Source organism: Epinephelus moara, chromosome 20 (genome assembly GCF_006386435.1).
Source record: "Epinephelus moara isolate mb chromosome 20, YSFRI_EMoa_1.0, whole genome shotgun sequence".
Lineage (NCBI taxonomy): Eukaryota > Metazoa > Chordata > Actinopteri > Perciformes > Serranidae > Epinephelus > Epinephelus moara.
In genome coordinates this window covers 46,095,295-46,113,841 of record NC_065525.1, presented here as the reverse complement: position 1 = coordinate 46,113,841, position 18,547 = coordinate 46,095,295, and the positions used below count along the sequence as shown (strand labels likewise).

Sequence of the window (18,547 nt, the reverse complement as noted above, 5' to 3'; positions counted from 1 at the left end):
GAGAACATACAAACTCCGCACAGAAGGGCTCCCACACCCGGGATCGAACCGGCAACCCTCTTGCTGTGAGGCGACAGTGCTAACCACCACACCACCGTGCCGCCCAAGGGGAATAATAGTTATAATAATAACACTGATTGTAAAATAATGTTTGTACCTGTGAACCTCACAGTTTAAACTGAACTGAAGCTTGTCAAAATAAAAAGATGCTTCCAGTGTTCCTGCAGCTCTTCATCATCATCATCTTCATCATCATCTACTGCTGTTTCACTACAGAACAAGTTCTGCTCAGTTCAGTGTTATTAATGTTCACCCTCTGTTTAAAGTTCATGTTATCACTGTTCAGTTACTGTTTTTTGTTATCTATAATATTTCAGATTTATTGAGCAGCACCTCGGAGCACAGTCACAGTGAAACAGATTTATTGTCATGTAGCTTTGTACAAATCAATGATCTGAAAAATGTGGTGCACAGAGAAGCAGTCAGAGCTACAGGCTACAATGAGGCTAAAAACAGAGTTCATATGTCGTTTTTCCAAACAACTTTTTATGTCGGGGCTGCAGCACACTTGGATCACTACGGATGAGCAGTATGGAGATACTTTGTGGATTCAATTTTGTGTTCTTGGACGTTAGTCTGGGGCGTCGTCTGCCATTAGGTGTGCTAGCTGCTCCCCGTCGATCTCCGCAAGTGATGTGAGGACTCTAAAACTTCACCTGAGCCTCCCTCTGCATATGGGTGAGTAGATAATGGCTGAATTTTCATTTTTGGGTGCACTATCCCTTTAACCAAAGGTCGTCCAGGTAATACTTTGTGTCCTCACATTGTTCCTTTATCTTGTCTCAGTATTTCATAATTACAACATTCAGATTGACCCGTTCATCGCCCTGTTTGGTTGTTCTGAAGTTTCTCTCGCTCTGACACAGACTGGACAGAAGTCCTGTTTACTTCCTGTTTATGAAACGGGTGAAATGTTGTTTTTATTTCAGTCAAGTCTTTGTTTCTGTGCGTGAGTTGAGTATGTTTGTGTGTGTGATTTCTGATGAAAATGAAATATAATATGAAAAAATATTTATGTGTGTGTGTGTGTGTGTGTGTGTGTGACTGTGTGTGTGTGTGTGTGTGTGTGTGTGTGTGTGTGTGTGTGCAGGTTGTGCACCTGGTCTTTGGAGTATGGCGTGTCGACTCTCTGGCGGTCTCTGCAGGCCTGCAGCAGGATGTGGATGGCGTTGAGCTGCAGTAGGATCTCACAGGCCATGCTGTCAAAGAAGGTGATGTTGGCCAACGCTGCAGACGCCAGGAGGAAGACTTCACCACAGGAGGCGCTCTCACACAGCTCTGACACAGGAAGACGTCACTCAGTTAAGATACAGATCATCACGTGTGACACTATGAAGAGCGCCGACTGACTGACTGACTGATTCTTATTCACCACAGTCTGAGATGCAGTCTCTGAAACAACAAAGAACAGTCTTAAAATCTTTTTTATCTGTTTTATAATTCACTTAATTCATTAAACTATTTGATTATAAAATATTTGTTGTAAAGAAACATCAAATATCTGCTCTGAACCTGATAAAAACTTAACTAAAATAAATCCACAATGAACCCTGAATGATCCTCAGATTGGGTCGAAGGTTCCCTCAAGAGTTTCTGGATCGTTTGTCTCTTTGGGGTTTGACTTCTTCTTTTTCCCCGACCTCATAAAACATTTAAAGATTACATTTTTTAAATCCTGCATTAGCGAAGGAAACACTGCACCATCCTTTATGGAGGACAGGAGACAGTGGCGTCCCACAGTTCCCTCCAGCAGCAATATTTTAAGTTCACTAACATCCACTGTCACATCACCACGTGGCTCAGTGCGAGTGCAGCTGGATTCTCTGACGCCGTGTTCACACTGCGAGCGACAAAGCAACAAGCTACAGGTTATTCTCAGTGACATGAAGCTTCAAACTAACGCCCAACACTTCGCTGCAGACAGGCGTGCCGCACTGCAGCGTCTTAATGTTTTACCGCCACCAGTACATGAGTGAGGAGTGTGACAGAGAGCGTGTACGACCTCGCCCTCCGCACAGATCCATCACATCACCAGACGACAAAACAATCCTGTGAGTCTAATTTTCTGAACTATTCATTGTTGGTTATTTGTTAACCTGACAACAACCCTTGGTCAGGCTGACTATGGGTCAAAGGTCAAAGGTCAGGGTGACATCATCAGTCCACTCACTGATGAGCGCGGTGACGATGTCGTGCATGCTCTCCAGGAAGCTGGCGAGGTGCTGTGTGGACGTGTGGTGAGGTGAGGTGATCTGGGCCACGACCGCCGCTGCCTCCGCCCTGGCTGCTTCCACGCTGCTCTCATCGGTCAAGATGTCCGCCAGGCACAGGATCCCATCCACCTGCACGCCACACAACACACAGGACGCACCGTCATCATCGTCATCATCATCATCATCATCATCATCATCACCATCATCTGATATATCAACAGTCATCTGTTTGAGACAGACGAGACATTAAAGGAAAACAGCTGAGACACTGTCAGTCGCTGAGAGTCACTCATGCTACACGGTTTCATCCCAAGCTGCCGACCTGTGTTGGTTTAATTCTTTACCAGGATTACTACGACTACGCGTCAGCTCACAGAGAGACGCAGCAGAGACCCCAGCTACAGATACTGAACCGCACGTGATGATTCTCTGGATATTTTTGGGTTTTCTCTGGTTTGTGTTTGCTTGTAGCTGCAGCTGCAGATGTAGCATGGCTACATGTGTTAGCATCACTGTGCTCGGTGGTTTCTGTCAGAATCTGTCACTCACACAGTGAGTGGTTTGCTTCCTACCTCCAAAGCTGCTCAGCCTCTGTCCAAATTGGAAATGTGTCCTCCTCCTCTGCTCCCATCTCCTATGGTGTTCCCCAAGGCTCCATTTTAGGCCCAATTTTATTTTCACTATACATGCTTCCATTAGGCTCTATACTAAGGAAATACAATATATCTTATCACTGTTATGCAGATGATTCCCAGTTGTACCTACCTTTGAATCCATCAGATCCTTGCAGCATTAATTCACTATTACTCTGTATTAATGACATAAAATCTTGGATGGCACGAAGCTTTCTCCAGCTGAACCCTGACAAAACTGAGGTCCTCATCTTTGGCCTTACAGACACTTCTGCCTCTGTTACCAGTGCTCTTGGCCCTCTGTCTTCACATTTAAAATCTCATGTAAAGATTCATGTAAAGAATCTTGTCGTCATCTGACTCTGGCTTTAAATTTGATAAACAGATCAACTCAGTTGTCAGCTCAAGCTTCTTCCATCTAAGATCCATTGCAAAACTTAAATCAATTAAATCAAAATTCTGGTTCATGCTTTCATCTCCTCGCAATTAGATTATTGTAATTCCCTCTACACCGGCATCAACCAGTCAGCTCTGTCACGCTTGCAGCTCGTTCAGAATTCAGCAGCAAGACTCATTACTGGTACCAGGAGAAGTGATCACATTTCCCCTGTATTGGCCTCGCTTCACTGGTTACCTGTAAAGTATAGGATTGATTTTAAGACTCTTTAATTTGTTTTTAAAGCACTGCATGGACCAGCACGTGATTATATTTCAGAACTCCTCACTCCCTATTCTACCTCTCGTCCCCTCACTGACAAATCACTGCTTTCTATCCCACTTACAAAGTTGAAAACCAGAGGTGACAGAGCTTTTTCAGCTGTTGGTCCGAAACTGTGGAGCAGCCTGCCACAAACAGTTAGATCCTCACCCTCTATAAATACATTCAAAGCCCGGCTAAAATCCATCTCTTTGCCTTAACTTTTCGTGATTCATCACGAGAACATATTGTTTGATATTTATCTTTTTCAATGAATTTACTCAAGACGAACTCTACTGTCTTGGTTGATTATCTTTCTTTTTTGTGCATAATTGTGTCCATTGTAAAGCACTTTGGTCAATGATTGTTGTTTTTAAATGTGCTCTATAAATAAAGTTGACTTGACTTGACTCAAAGATCCACTGATACTCACAGGACACCTGAAATATTAACACAGCCAATTCACCGATATCTATCAATGGTACATAACTGTTGGCTAACCAGCTCATCTCACTGTAGTGGACAGGTGCTGCACTGTCAGTTAGCATTAGTGTTAGCGTTAGCGTCAGCTCGCTAACATATATTTATTTTCAATACAACACAGAACAAAGCAGCTGCAACATGACAAATAAACACATAGCTGAAAATAAGACAATAAGAAAGTGTATTTTCAGATATAAATTAATTTCTGAAAACATCAACTTGGTGTCCACAAACAAACAAACAAACAAACAAACAAACACACAGCTACGTCTCCATCTCTCAGACAGTCAGCGTGAGTCACCGACACACGACTCAAAATTATTATTTACTTTATTTGTTTGACTTGAAGCGATTTTATCAGGATTATATGTGTCTTTACTGCGCTGCTTTGTTGATCTGCACCTCCTGAAATCAACTTTCATGTTTTAAGGCCTTGAAGCCTCTTTAAGGATCTGCAGACGCTGCGCTCTGGTTGGTTGGCTGACAGCATGATGTCACTGACTGCAGGTATCTTTACTCTCCTCACATCAGCGACCTCGCTGGAAACAAGTTTCAGACTTTATTGTTTCATCCGTGACATTTTTGTAGTTTTGTGTGATTTAATGTCTTTTTTATAAAGTCAAATAAAAATGAACGAAAACATAAAAAACAGATTTATTTGTGAGTTATTTGTTAAACAGTCCGACAGCACAGGAAACAGGTCTGACACGTGTCACAGGGACCTGAGTCCACCGCGTCCTCGGTGTCAGCTCACAGCTCCGCCCGTAAAACACCATCCCAATTAAAACTGTGATTTAATGGCCGACAACAAACTGTGGTATACGAGTCAGCTGACATCACTCAGAGTGTGAACATCATCATCCTCATCATCATCCTCATCATCATCATCATCATCATCATCATCATCCTCTGTTCACAGTTCACTCAGGGCCACAAGCTCATATTTATCTCACCTGGCTGTTTGTGTTTGCTTCTGTGTGTGTGTGTGTGTGTGTGTGTGTGTGTTAGGTAAATGATGAAGATGTAGAGCAGACGTTCCTCCACTGGGGGGCAGTGTTGCTCCAAAGGTTCCTGCAGCAGCTGACTGTAGTTCTTATTAAACCCTGATCACATGTCAGTGTGTGTCATCAGCACACACACAGTCTGACACACACAGTCTGACACACACAGTCTGATACAGTCGTCCATATTATCAGTTTAAACTCAGAGTCATGACCTGCAGGATGTTGGTCTGGAGGATGGAGACCGACACCTTCATCATGTCCTGGAGAAAACTCCCTGACGCATCACAAACATGTTGTTTTCAGTCACTTTTCAGTCTTCAAGTGAAAGTGAGCGTGTTTGTGATGCAGAGCCGCTGCCAGCCGCCTCTCCTGCAAACTAAAGTTTAGAGGATCCAGACTGAGGCGAGGCGTCACACCTGTCAGTCTTATCTGCTGACGAGCATCAGCGCTCAGCTTCACAGGGCACTTCCCTATTTTTGTCTCCGTGGACGTCAGCAGCACTGTGCCATTGCGACCCACTGACGTGGAACAATCCACTCTCCTCCACACCCCCGCCCCTCCTCCTCCTCCTCCTCCTCCTCCTCCTCCTCCCTAAAATAGGATATTCCCCATCTCCTCATTTACCGTAGAGCGGATGGATCTCATTCAGTTTATTCTCTGGGCCCACGCCAAATAACTTTTCTGCATCTTTAGGAGTCACAACAAAGTTTACGACGCCTGCTCTCAGGAAGTGCTCACAGAATCTCAGCCTGTGACCGACGACAGAAAACACCTCGACCTGTGCTTCTGTTTCACACTTTATGAACACTTTGACTTTATGAAGCACAGAATCTACAGAGAAATAAAGAGCAGCACAAAGAAAAGAAAAGACAAATACATGCAGACGGGATGATTTAACGTGGACATCACGTGAATCATGTGACGTCTGTCTCACTGGCTGAATGAACACAACATGTTCTCCTCTGTTTTTCTCACAGCTCTTCTTGGAGTCGTGACGAGCAGGTCGTCTGTTCCACAACATCTAAGTAGTGTTAACAAAATGGCCGACAGTCTTTGTGGAGCCAGGCTTTAGTAACGGCCTCTTTACCTCCTGCCAACGAGGTCTTTAGCAGACAGGGATCATCTTCACTGATCTGTCTGAGACAAAGGGAAGTGAACCTAAAGGTTATGAAGCTCTTGTTGTTTCTTCTGTCCAGAACGTCTGAATAATAGGACGAGAAAAGAGGACATGGACATGGACATGGTGGACCATGATGTCTCCACACTGCCTCCAGCAGCAGGACTTGATTCTGAGTTAGTAGACTGTGTTTCTCACATTCAGCAACACGTCCTCACTTATTTCAACATTCAGCTCTTTTTCCATCGTCATTTCACATCATGTGCAGCGTCCTTAATAACTGAGCGTCTCTCCTTCCTAGAGTCCTCTCCTTCCTGAGCCCTCTCCTTCCTAGAGTCCTCTCCTTCCTAGAGTCCTCTCCTCCCTAAAGCCCTCTCCTTCCTAAAGCCCTCTCCTTCCTAGAGTCCTCTCCTTCTTAAAGTCCTCTCCTTCCTAGAGTCCTCTCCTTCTTAAAGCCCTCTCCTTCCTAAAGTCCTCTCCTTCCTAAAGCCCTCTCCTTCCTAGAGTCCTCTCCTCCCTAAAGCCCTCTCCTTCTTAAAGTCATCTCCTTCCTAAAGCCCTCTCCTCCCTAAAGCCCTCTCCTTCCTAAAGTCCTCTCCTTCCTAGAGTCCTCTCCTTCCTAAAGCCCTCTCCTTCCTAAAGCCCTCTCCTTCCTCAAAACAAAATAAAATCATATTTCCAAGATGTTATAATGAACGTCAATATGAAGATAACATTTTCATGCAGCTTGAACGTCACTGCAGCTGCTGGAAACAGGAAGTGCAGAGTTATTGCCTGTGATCTGTCCGCTTTCAAAGTTTGAGACAGACTCCATGTTCTCTTCTTCTCTGTCTACACACAGCTGATGGCAGACATCTTGTTGTTGATAGCAGAGCCTCCAACAGGTGAATTTGTTGAAGGAAGTTACTGTCGTGCTGCTGAGTTTTACATCCGCCCACAGGACGACGTATTTCTGTAGTCACACATATATTTGTATTTTAGGCATTTTAGTTTGACGCCTACAACTTTATTAGTTTGTCCTGTTTTGATATTTCTCAGGAAACAGGAATTGGTTTGGACGTATATTAGTTTCTCAGAATTAAACCCTCCTCTGGAGTCATGTGACCGCCCCCTCCAGGCCACCGTAGCCTCACTGCTTCCTCCATCAAACGATTTTGAATTTCATTCTAAGTTTCAGAGCTGGGGGGTAAAGTCAGCCTGGTGTGGTGTTTCAGTCTGAGTCTGAATCTCTGATGGTCTGTACTCCATGTTAAAGTTGTGTTTCTTTATGTGTGTGTGTGTGTATGTGTGTGTGTGTGTGTGTGTGTGTGTGTGTGTGTGTGTGTGTGTGTGCGGCAGCTGTGTTCCTGATCAATAATCACCGTGTTGTGGTTACATAATGTTCCAGTTGGGGATAAACTAAGTTAGTGTGCTGAGCAGCACAGATGCGTGCCGGCCTCTCCTCTCCATCACTGACAGGTGTGTTTCTCAAGCCTGAGCGATCTCTGCTGAGCGCTTGGTGGCGCAGACTCGCCTGACAGCGTCTCTCCCGGGACGGACGGGGCTGCTAATCTGGGGCGGACTTTGGTTCCCGTTAAAGAGTTTCCACACTCGGATGATTCACGCCGTCCCAGCTGCTCTGTGCGTGAACACAGACGCCGCTGTGGCGCTCGTCATCATCGGCAGCAGGAATCAGGTTATATTTGTCTTTCAGGTGTGTCTGTTGTTTCTGTGCTTGAATTCTCCACAGAGAACAAACGAGGACAAACAAACACGCCTGTATCATTATCTCTGTGTCTCTGTCTTACACGCACACACACACACACACACACACACACACACACACAGAGGAGTGACTCAGGTCTGAGTGTTTGTGACCTGTCAGGAGTTTCAGAGGTATGATGACCTCATCTCTGCACTCTGCACTGTAAATCATGACTCATCTGTGTGTGTGTGTGTGTGTGTGTGTGTGTGTGTGTGTGTGTGTGTGTGTGTACTGTATCACAGTCAGACACCTGCTTTCTCTGCCATCCTAAAATTATAGGCAGCTCCTGGTCTGCCCTCGGCCAGCTCAACCTGCTCAACTCATTCATGAAAATTTAATCCAGCTAAAGCTTCGAGACGTCGGCTGCTGCAGACGAAAGTTTCCCCTGAACACAGAAACATGACAGAAACATGACAGAAACATGACAGCGACAGAGACGACAGAGGCTGTTTGTGTCAGCTGAACATTAATTATTCATCATGAGACATAAACAGATGACTTCCTGTTTCTACGCTGCGTCTTCTGACCCAGTCTGTCAGTGTCAGAGGATGAACTCACCTGTAACAGGTGTTTCCTGCTGATCTACAGGACACATGCTGTTGATTTAGGTAATCACCAGTTTCATCATGTGAAAATAACTTGTTTGATATCTTCTGTACGTGTCAGCGTGTCGGTGTTCCCTCAGCACTAGGGGACCGTCCGTTATAATGAGAGGGGACAGTTTGTGTTGTGAAACATACATCAGATAATGAATGAAGCACTGAGGAGGACGTGTGGTCTTTACCTGGGCTGAGTGCAGAGGCAAACTAATTAAATGTTTTTATTTTTAATAACTTCTGAACCTCAAATACTTTGAAAGACATTTTCTTCTCTCTTTCTTTGCTGCGTGTCACCCTCATTCTCACTCCTCCCTCGTGTCACTCTGCAGCTGCACCGTAACAAAGGCAGTAAAAAAAAAAGAAACCAAACATTGGTACGAACTCGATCCTGTAAAGATCATTATGACCTGTGTTCATTCTGCTGCTGAGCAGAGCTCCATACTTCAGCTGGCTGGATCCAACATGGCGGCCGGGTCAGAAATCTGTTTCTGGGAACAGTTCATGAGTTCATGAGCAGCGACTGACGGCTCGACAGACGCTCCTCAGCTCTGATTGGATGTTTTTATTGTGCTGCGGTAGATTCGAGTGAACGGCATCAGGAGCAGCAGGAGGAGGAGGAGGACGACGAGGAGGAGGACAAGGAGGAGGACGAGGACAAGCAGGAGCAGGAGGAGAAGGGACGTAATTGGTTTCACAGACTGTCTCATGCACGTACTTTGGATTATTTCCTGGTATAGAAAGCCTTGTCTTAAATCACTGTGTTTCTGTGCAGCCACCGCCTCCTCCGCCTCCTCCTCCTCCTCCTCCTCCTCCTCCTCCTCCTGCCTCTGTTGGCCCACATTCATTCACCTGTGAAAATAAACTGTCCTGGCAGTCATAACACAGAGACGGCGTGCAGTAGTTCAGGCGTTACTGAGCTCCGTCAGCTGATCAGTGTAAACACAGTCAGTGTGGACTGAAGGGACGAAGACGTCTCACTGTCTCTGTCTGTCTGTCTCTGTCTGTCTGTCTCACATACATCCACATCACCACTTTTATCCATCACAACAAAACTCATGAGATATTTTACTTCCTGTTTTTATAGATTTGGATCTGACCCTGAAATAAAGAGTGAAATCTCTCCTCTGTGAATCAGTGACCTCTGTCCCTCATGTTGTGTGAGCGTGTGAGACTTGACTGACCTTGTCCAGCTGGTTGATGCCCTCCTCCACGCAGCAGATGGAGGCGACGGTCCTCAGAGCGTGAGCATACAGCTCTCTGAAGCGGTCCTGCCTGCAGATCTTGAACAAGGCCACCACAGCTCCTTCCTGTCGAGGAACCAGACACTCATCAGATCTTTGTGCAGTAAAAGAGACGTACAGTGATTCATAAATCTGCTCCGACATCAACCTGAGATCAGCTCAGTCCCTAATTCACAACAGTAAAACCATCTCAGGCTTCGTCCACTGTGTGTGTGTGTGTGTGTGTGTGTGTGTGTGCGTGCGTGCGTGCGTGCGCCCGCACATGTGTGTGCGTGCGTGCGTGTGTGTGTGTGCGTGTATGTCTGAACTGACCATGAGTCTCTGAGTTAAATAAAGCTGCTACATCCTGATAAAAACTAATAAAAATAAGTTGATGAGAAACCAAACTTTTTAAATTCCACATGACAGAGACAGAAATGTTGTTCATGAACACATCAGTCAAATATCAGCTCATGTAATATCTGCAGGCAGTGAGAGTGCACGACGTGTTCAGACAGGAGCAGCACTGTGTTCAGGTCAGAGACAGATCCTGGTGTTGGTTTGACAAAGAACAAAGTGTCTGCAGTTTTATAGAAATGTATGAAATAAACTACAATCCTCCTCCGTCCTGCACCAGCTGCTGCTGCTGCTGCCTGAACTTAACCACACAGTCTGAATTCTGCTGTAACTGTCTTCACCTCAACTCAACTGTATTCATACAGCAGCTTTCCTACAAGCGCTCAGTCTGAAGTGCCTCACATGGTCAAACTGGAACGACCCAGACACAAACAGCTGAACACAAAGTTCTCCAGGACCAGAGGGTGACGACAACAAGACAATAAAATATCCAAAAATCAAACCAATCAACACAGAACAAACTGACAACAGAAAAGAGATGATTAAAAGTCCACCAAATAAAAAGAAAGTAAACTAATAAAATGGCGTGACGCCTGTGAGCTCCTTCAGGCCGTTAACTGGAGCCGCACTGACTCACACGTCACACGTCACTCTCCATCATATGTCATCACAAACACACCCTCCCAGTCTGGCGGTCCATTTAAGATGCAGAATCTTCCCAGCTCTCTCCTCGCCTTGTGAACATGTCCTGCATCAGTGCTGATTCAGCCTCACCTCCACCCAAAGGCTGCGGCTACAGGGGGAAATATTCAGTCATCACCCCCAGTTATGTGAACTTCTCTGTGCGGAGCGCTGAGGCCGGAGTCACAAACTCTAACGATGCTCTGCTGTTGAAACAAACATTCAAACCTGAGCTGTCTGACTGAGACACAGTCACAATAAACTCCACACATTTAAAATCCAGATAAAAAAAGATCAATGATCGCAGAGCTGGAGGCGGTGAGGACACAGAGCACCCTCAGCAGGACTCGTCTGGGACACACAAGGAACATTTAAAAACAAAGCAGAGGAGGACGTTTCAGATCTGAAGGGAACATAAACTGATATCTGATGTACGGAGGGCCGAGGGCCGACACAGGGAGCCGGTGTAGTGAGGTCAGCAGTGAGGTCATGTGATCCATTTATTTGTTTTAGTTAACACTGAGCTTCGTGTGTCCACCGTCCGTCCCTGATCACCTGTCTCTGGACGTGATGTCAGCCATCGCTACATGCGACAGCCACACTAACTCATTAATATGTAAATGAGGTGTAAAAGAGAGCAGGCTGCACATGTAGACACTGCTCATGTGGAAACACTTTGTGAGACGTTGTGTGTCCAGCAGCAGCAGCAGCAGCAGCTCAGGACCAGGTGTCCAACGTTTGAGAGGACGCTGTGTTTGTTGTGATGTGGGGCTGCAGCACAGAGACTCTGATGTTACTCTTCATCCCTCCGTACGTCATCGTCAGCTCTTGTCTTGAAGCACACATGATTGTGTGACCTGATGGATCAAATATCTGCGTGCTACAGGAGCTGCGAGCTGTGAGAGCCGACAGCGGGACGTTAAAGAGTCCACGGGACCCAATGTGACTGATCACACTCATCCCGTCACGATATACATATTTCCTGAAAACAGATGATGAGCTCTCTGTAATGGCCGAGCATTTTCTGCTGGATGATGTTTGGTGTAAACAAACAGGAACGTGTCGGCTCGCCATCGACACCACAGCGCCGCTGTGACAACAAACACTTGCAGGTATTGAGTCGTATTCAGCGTGTGGATAGGCTGAATTACCAGGAGGAAGACGAAGCCTGTAACTACCACCATTATCCTAACAAGGCCATTATACCGGGCCGCCGTGTGAGGCCGTGCTGCCGGGGCTCCGAGTGACTAATCATGCTGCCCTCCAGCCTGACCGCTCAGCCCCGCTCGCCGCCTACACAATAATGTTCCAGCGCCGTACCTGGAGGAACGCTGACAGACAGCTCTCAGTAAACTTTGTCAAACTCCAGAGACTCAGAGGACGATGGGAGCTGAAGAGGGTCAGTTCCTGTGACGCACATGAATCATGCTCTACTGATGCTCTGTTTATTTTGTGACTGTAAAACATTAAAGCTTTGTACAGCTGCGACACGTTCACCTCTCCTCATCATGCACAGCGACTCTCTCTTTACACTCATACTGTGAACTTTTCACATTTCTGCACAAAACTACCAAACCCTCTCAAACTGCACATGAAGCAGATTTTATTTCTTATTCTACATAATCTGAATCAGACTGTTTATATTGTTTGTTCTGTTCTGTATTTAATATTTATTGCAGTATTTGCTTCTATTTGTATTTCTCTCACTATATTTATCTTTATGCACCAAAACACTGAGGCTAATTTCTTCTATGTGAAAACTTGTTTGTGATTCTGACACCAGAGAGTTGCAGAAACACACCACAGAGGAACCGTCAATCAGTTTGCTGTCAGAAAGGAGACATGTTGGATTCAGCTGACGGTGAGATCTCCAGCTGCACTAACACAACGACCAACGTGACAAGAGAGCAGATCAAAGTGTGGACAGTAATAACTGAACCTTTCTAACGTGAATGACGTCGGCAGAAATCCGAACACAAGTGGTGAGCAGATGTGTGATAGACACAGGTGTGTATGGTGACATGTGCTGGACCTGTGCTCAGATCGGCATGTTAACAGCAGGTGTAACAGCTGGCTCCTCTGCAGGACTCTGTAGTTCACTTTAACTGAAGCTGCTCATACAGAGAGCGGACTGCAGTCACGTGTTGAGTCCTCACCGCGTTTCTGTTCCTAAACCTGACCTCTGTAACTTTACATTAATTATGTCACTGAAGGTTAAAGACATGACGTCATTCATGGGGCGCAGATGTGTGGGACATCATGTGACCTGTTCAATGATAAACCTTGTCTAGCTACAACAGTGTCTGCAGTTATATGTGGAGTGATATTTGTACATTTGACGGCAACAGCTTGTGCAGACATGAAGTAAAGCAGCAAGAGAAGCCAGTGTGTAAAAGTCCCTCAGCGATGTTTCTTTAACACATCAGACGTCCATCCTGACGACCAGTTTGATTCAGACGATCATCAGCGTACAGCAGAGACACCTTCCTGTTTGTTTCTTCCTCACAGACTTCTTCTTCTTCCTCCTCTTCCTCCTGCTGCTTCTCCTTTTCACAGCTGGTTGGTTGTTTCTTGCAGTTGTATTGTTTCCACTGACTTCATCCTCACTCCTTCAGTGAAGCCCACAGAACACATTTATCCTCACACTGCACAAACATCCTCATGTGAGACTCCACGACTCGTCTGAAAACGCATCTCTCTCTGTTTGTTTGCATGAAGGCTGACGCAGCGTGTAATTTCTTTCCATCTCATCGTTTCCTGAACTGAACTCTGTTCACATGACGCCTGCAGCCTCCTGACACACCAGGCACTTCACTGCTTCATTTACACACAGAAGGGTTTAAATTAAAAATGTTTAGGTTCTGCTGCGTTCAAGAAAAGGTTGGTGGACGAAGCTCAGCCATGACGCCTGCTGGACTCAGAGACACTCTTGTCTTTGTGCTGATTTAAACTGACACATCTTAAGTTTTTACACCGTATGATGTTGGTATTGATCATTTCTGTAAACCACATACATTTTAATGTTTAATACATGTCAGATCAGGGTGTTTAAAGTGACGTAGTATCTGAGGAGGTGGAGGTGATGGTGTGACACTACGCCAATCAACAAGTCGTTACAGCAACGTTCTAGCCACCAAAGGCAGCTGTCTCTATCACTGTGTTTCCAAAAAACACGTTTGGTTTTTGAAAGAGAGGTCGCTGCGTCTCCTGTCAGGATGAAGCCACAAAAAGCAGTTGTTTTTTCATTGGGTCACAGCTGTGTCTCCAGCAGGGACTGTCCATTGTTCCGACAGCCCAAAATCCTGAAGCCTGATTAGTCCAAAAAAACCCACTTTAGATCAAGAGTCCATTTCATGTTTTGACTGAACACAGGCAGCGCTGGGAGAGCTGGGAGAGCTGGGAAAGCAGGAGCAGGTCGGTGACAAACTCCTGAGATCAGAGGCTCAAAGTGGGAAACTGAAAGTAGCTGCAGAGACTGTGTGTTTTCAGAGAAACTGGACTCCAGAGTGAAAGGTGTTTGCTTTTGGGACAAGGGTCACATGACTGGTGTGTGAGATGAGGACCTTCTGTCAGTTATCAGCAGTCTGACGAGGAGCCGCCAGCTCCACACGTCACTCTGCATTAAACCCGTCTGAACAGCAGCTGCTGATTTGTTTTCTACTGTACCAGACGTGTCGTTGGTCCAGCACACACTCACCTGGACATTTGGGTGTGTGACGACCAATGGGGCGTCAGAACGAAGATGTGGTTCCTCAGACATGAATATGTTGAGCTATAACATGATCTTTTCCTTTTAACCATAAGGAAGTGTGTCGAACCGTAACACAACATTTACCACAACGATGTTGAAACATAAAGAAGCGTGTTAATGTTCCAGCTGCATAATGACATGTCAATGACACGTATCCATGGTTTGCAGAAACATACAGTGGTCACATTTACTGTTGACAGGTAATTGTCTGTGACCTCTCTGCCGGGGTCGGTCTGACCACACGCTGCCTCTCAGCAGGCCTGAGTTATGGCCACATCATGATGTCATCACAGTGTCAGAGCAGCGAGGACACGTGTGGATGAGTCTGCGTCATGACAACAGGTAAACAGTGAGACGTGATGTCACAGTTGCTCTGTGATACTGCAGCTGTGTGACTGATGAAGAGACTCAGTGTTAAACACATGTAACAAGCCTGGTGTCTGCTGTGTGGCGTCAGCGTGTTCTCACTCTGTCTGTCTGTCAGACTGTGTGTGTGTGTGTATGTGTGTGTGTGTGTGATTGATCTCTCACTGTCAAACTAAAGAAAATGTTTTGCTGTATAAATGTGAAGCTTTTATTTCGTGGTTATGAGCGGGTCATCAGACGAACTGTTTGAAAATCATCAGCGTGGTACGTTGTGACCCGCTCAGTTCACCTGACGAGTCGGGATCATTCAGTCGAGATAAATCATGTGATCAGTATTCACAGTGTGAACAGGAAAACAATTAAAGGATCCTGCAGCAGTTTCAACCAACAGACTCTACGAGAATAAAACTCTAAATATAATTTAACACCACGAGTTTTAATCAGAGAAGGAGAGGAGAGGCCGACGATCGTCTCACACTCTTGTTTTGTTCACTTCAACAACACAAAGGTTTTAGTTCTCTTCATGTAGATGAGTCGTGCTGCTCTCTTCTTCATCATCATCATCATCATCATCATCATCGTCATCATCATGCAAATATTTAATTTAATATGTGCAAACAAATTAAATGACTCATACACAAGTTAATGAAATCTAAATATTACATTTTAATCTGAATGTTAAACATTGAATCTAAATATCAAACTAAAATCTGTTTTAAATAATTTAAATTCTTAGTCTAAGTGTTCATGTGCATATTGGCTAAATGTTTAAAATTAATGTTTAGATTTAATATTAAACATTTAGTATTTACATTTAATTTAAATATTGGCATGACATTTATTTCTTTTAATAAGAAAAGTAAATATGAAGTATGTTGCTGTAAATCTGGTTAAAATTGATTTTTTTAAAAATCCCACCAACTCGTACTACAGCAAACATCAACAGATGCAGCTTCAAACACATCTCTCTCTGAGTAAACTGTAGTGTCACTGAGTCCTTCCTCACACTGTCAATCTGTTGTCTGACTTCATGACTTCATGACCCGACAACAACCCTGACGTGATGTGTCAGCAACAAACAAATAAAAAGAGCAGAAGGACGTGCTGCTGTCAGACGGAAGGAAACGACCACTTCAGACCTAATTATCACACAGGGTGCTCATTTTCCCCGACGACCTGCCAACGCCTCAAACTGTCTGAGGTCCATTATTCTGCTTAACATTGTTAAAACCATCTGCTGCTTCCAGAGATTATCCACCACCATGCATCTCTGTTAATCATCATCATCCATCTCTGTTCATCATGCTGCAACAGTGACACACACACACACACACACACACAGAGACACACAGACACACACACACACAGACACTCAGATCGATCCTGTCAGCTCCCATTAGGACTCAGCAGTGGTGACAAACGCAGGTTGTTCAGGCATCTTTACCTTCCTTCAGTCGCTGTGCAGCGCCGCCGGCCCTGTGGGCCCTCAGAGAGGCTCCTGATAATGAATACCCAATACAGACATCCTCCACCTGTCGTTACACAACCTCCTCCACCCACCATGGTCTGCAGCAGGTGGAGGACTCCCTGTCACAGTATCCTCTGGCTCACATCTCTGCATCACGTTATTCGTGCTCTTGTTTTGAAAAGCTGCAGTGAGCTGTTTAAATATTTTTTGTGATGCTCCGTCTGCGTCTCTGTGTACACACTGTGTTTAATGAGACGTTTACATGTTTGATAAATGTAATATGATACCTGATACTTTCTGTACCAGTGTATCTGTGTGTGTGTGTGTGTGTGTGTGTGTGTGTGTGTGTGTGTGTGTGTGTGTGAGGCCCATCAGGAAGAGTCTTATCAGTGGACTCACTAATGGCTGGTTGAGACTTGCTGTCTGGTGCGTCTGGTCTTATCTCACAGTCAAATAGATTTATGGAGGCCTGCACAGAGAGACAGCTGCAGGTCTACAGGTCTGCAGGTCTGCAGGTCTGCAGGTCTACAGGTCTGCAGGTCTGCAGGTCTACAGGTCTACAGGTCTGCAGGTCTACAGGTCTGCAGGTCTGCAGGTCTACAGGTCAGGATCTATGACCTCACAGGTCTCAGCAGGATGAATTTTGTCTCAGACACATTTCACTGGGTGCTGCTGGAAAATTAATCTCCACCCAGTCAGACTGGTGGTCTGGGTGGTGTTAGTGATGTCAGCAGGACACCAGGGTGGTGTTAGTGATGTCAGCAGGACACCAGGGTGGTGTTAGTGATGTCAGCAGGACACCAGGACACCAGGGTGGTGTTAGTGATGTCAGCAGGACACCAGGGTGGTGTTAGTGATGTGTGTCCACAGTACCTTGGCGATGATGCTGCAGAGCTGAGGTCCGTCCTGTGTGAGGGACAGCAGGTTACTGATGGCGCTGCCGATGGTGTGAACGCTGTCGGAGGACTCAATCTGTTTGATGAGGACCTGCAGACACACAGTGTGAATGATTTAGCAGCTCGGCACAGGGAGCAGGTCCCCGTCTACAGAGATCAACATGTTTCTACAGTAGCCCAGAGTGGACAAACCAAACGGGGCTACTGTAAAGAGACGTTCAGCAGCTCCTCAGTGACGAGCAGCGTCAAAGAAACACAGGTGACAGTGACCCTGCGTGTTCAGAGTGTTTCCTGGTGATAATCAGCTGCTGTGTGTGTTTCTGAGAGGAAGAGACCTCTGAGGATAATTCAGCTCCTCAACAATCTCTAAACTCAGAAACGTGGAACAGGATCATTCAGATTTTTTCCCACATTTTTAATCTCATTGAACCCAAATCATATCTCAGGGCCGTTTATTAGAGAAACACATCAGTCACAGTCAAATGTGAGGTGGTGCAGAGGTTAATGAATTACTCTGAAGTTATTATTTTATTTTTATAGACATTGTCTTCAGCATTATCATTCCCACACACTGAGCTGCTGTCCTCAGTTTGAACACCTGTCACAGCTCACGTCAGACAGAGACACAGGTGAACATGTATCAGTCTCTCAGACAGAGACACAGGTGAACATGTATCAGTCTCTCAGACAGTCGGAGGTCCTGACTCATGTACGTACCCTGATCTCATTGGCCAGAGCCATGTCGATCATGTTACTGAAAGAATCACTGACGTCAGTGAGGATCTCGTGGATGGCCTCCCTCATGGACTTCAAGAAGAACTCGTCATCAGTGTGGAGACACCTGTGGGAGGACAGACATGTTGGACAGGATGATGTCCCACAGACACACCTGGATGTTTATCAGTTTGTCTGTGATGTCAGAGTTTTACCTTTCTGTGATGTTGGTCAGCTCCATACATTTGTCCAGCAGAGACTTCTCATACTGCAACAACAGGACACACAGAGCGTCACACAGAGCGTCACACAGGGCGTCACACAGGGCGTCACACAGAGCATCACACAGAGCGACACACACAGCGTCACACAGAGCGTCACACAGGGCGTCACACAGGGCGTCACACAGAGCATCACACAGAGCGACACACACAGCGTCACACAGAGCGTCACACAGGGCATCACACAGAGCATCACACAGAGCGTCACACAGAGCGCCACACAGAGCGACACACACAGCGTCACACAGAGCGTCACACAGGGCG

At 45.7% G+C, this 18,547-nt stretch overlaps 1 protein-coding gene across 2 annotated transcripts in view; it reads right to left on the bottom strand.

Annotated features, from left to right (window-relative positions):
• Positions 1 to 18,547, bottom strand: part of LOC126408604 (protein inscuteable homolog) — a 72,703-nt gene that overhangs the window by 6,901 nt on the left and 47,255 nt on the right. For both annotated transcript variants that reach the window (XM_050074268.1, XM_050074270.1), the window contains exons 4-9: positions 18,218 to 18,270; positions 18,006 to 18,129; positions 17,266 to 17,379; positions 9,731 to 9,856; positions 2,231 to 2,402; positions 1,160 to 1,338 (exon numbers count right to left, since the gene is read on the bottom strand). In XM_050074268.1, coding sequence (XP_049930225.1) covers positions 1,160 to 1,338; positions 2,231 to 2,402; positions 9,731 to 9,856; positions 17,266 to 17,379; positions 18,006 to 18,129; positions 18,218 to 18,270 — 768 coding nt within the window. The remainder of the gene's footprint in view (positions 1 to 1,159; positions 1,339 to 2,230; positions 2,403 to 9,730; positions 9,857 to 17,265; positions 17,380 to 18,005; positions 18,130 to 18,217; positions 18,271 to 18,547) is intronic.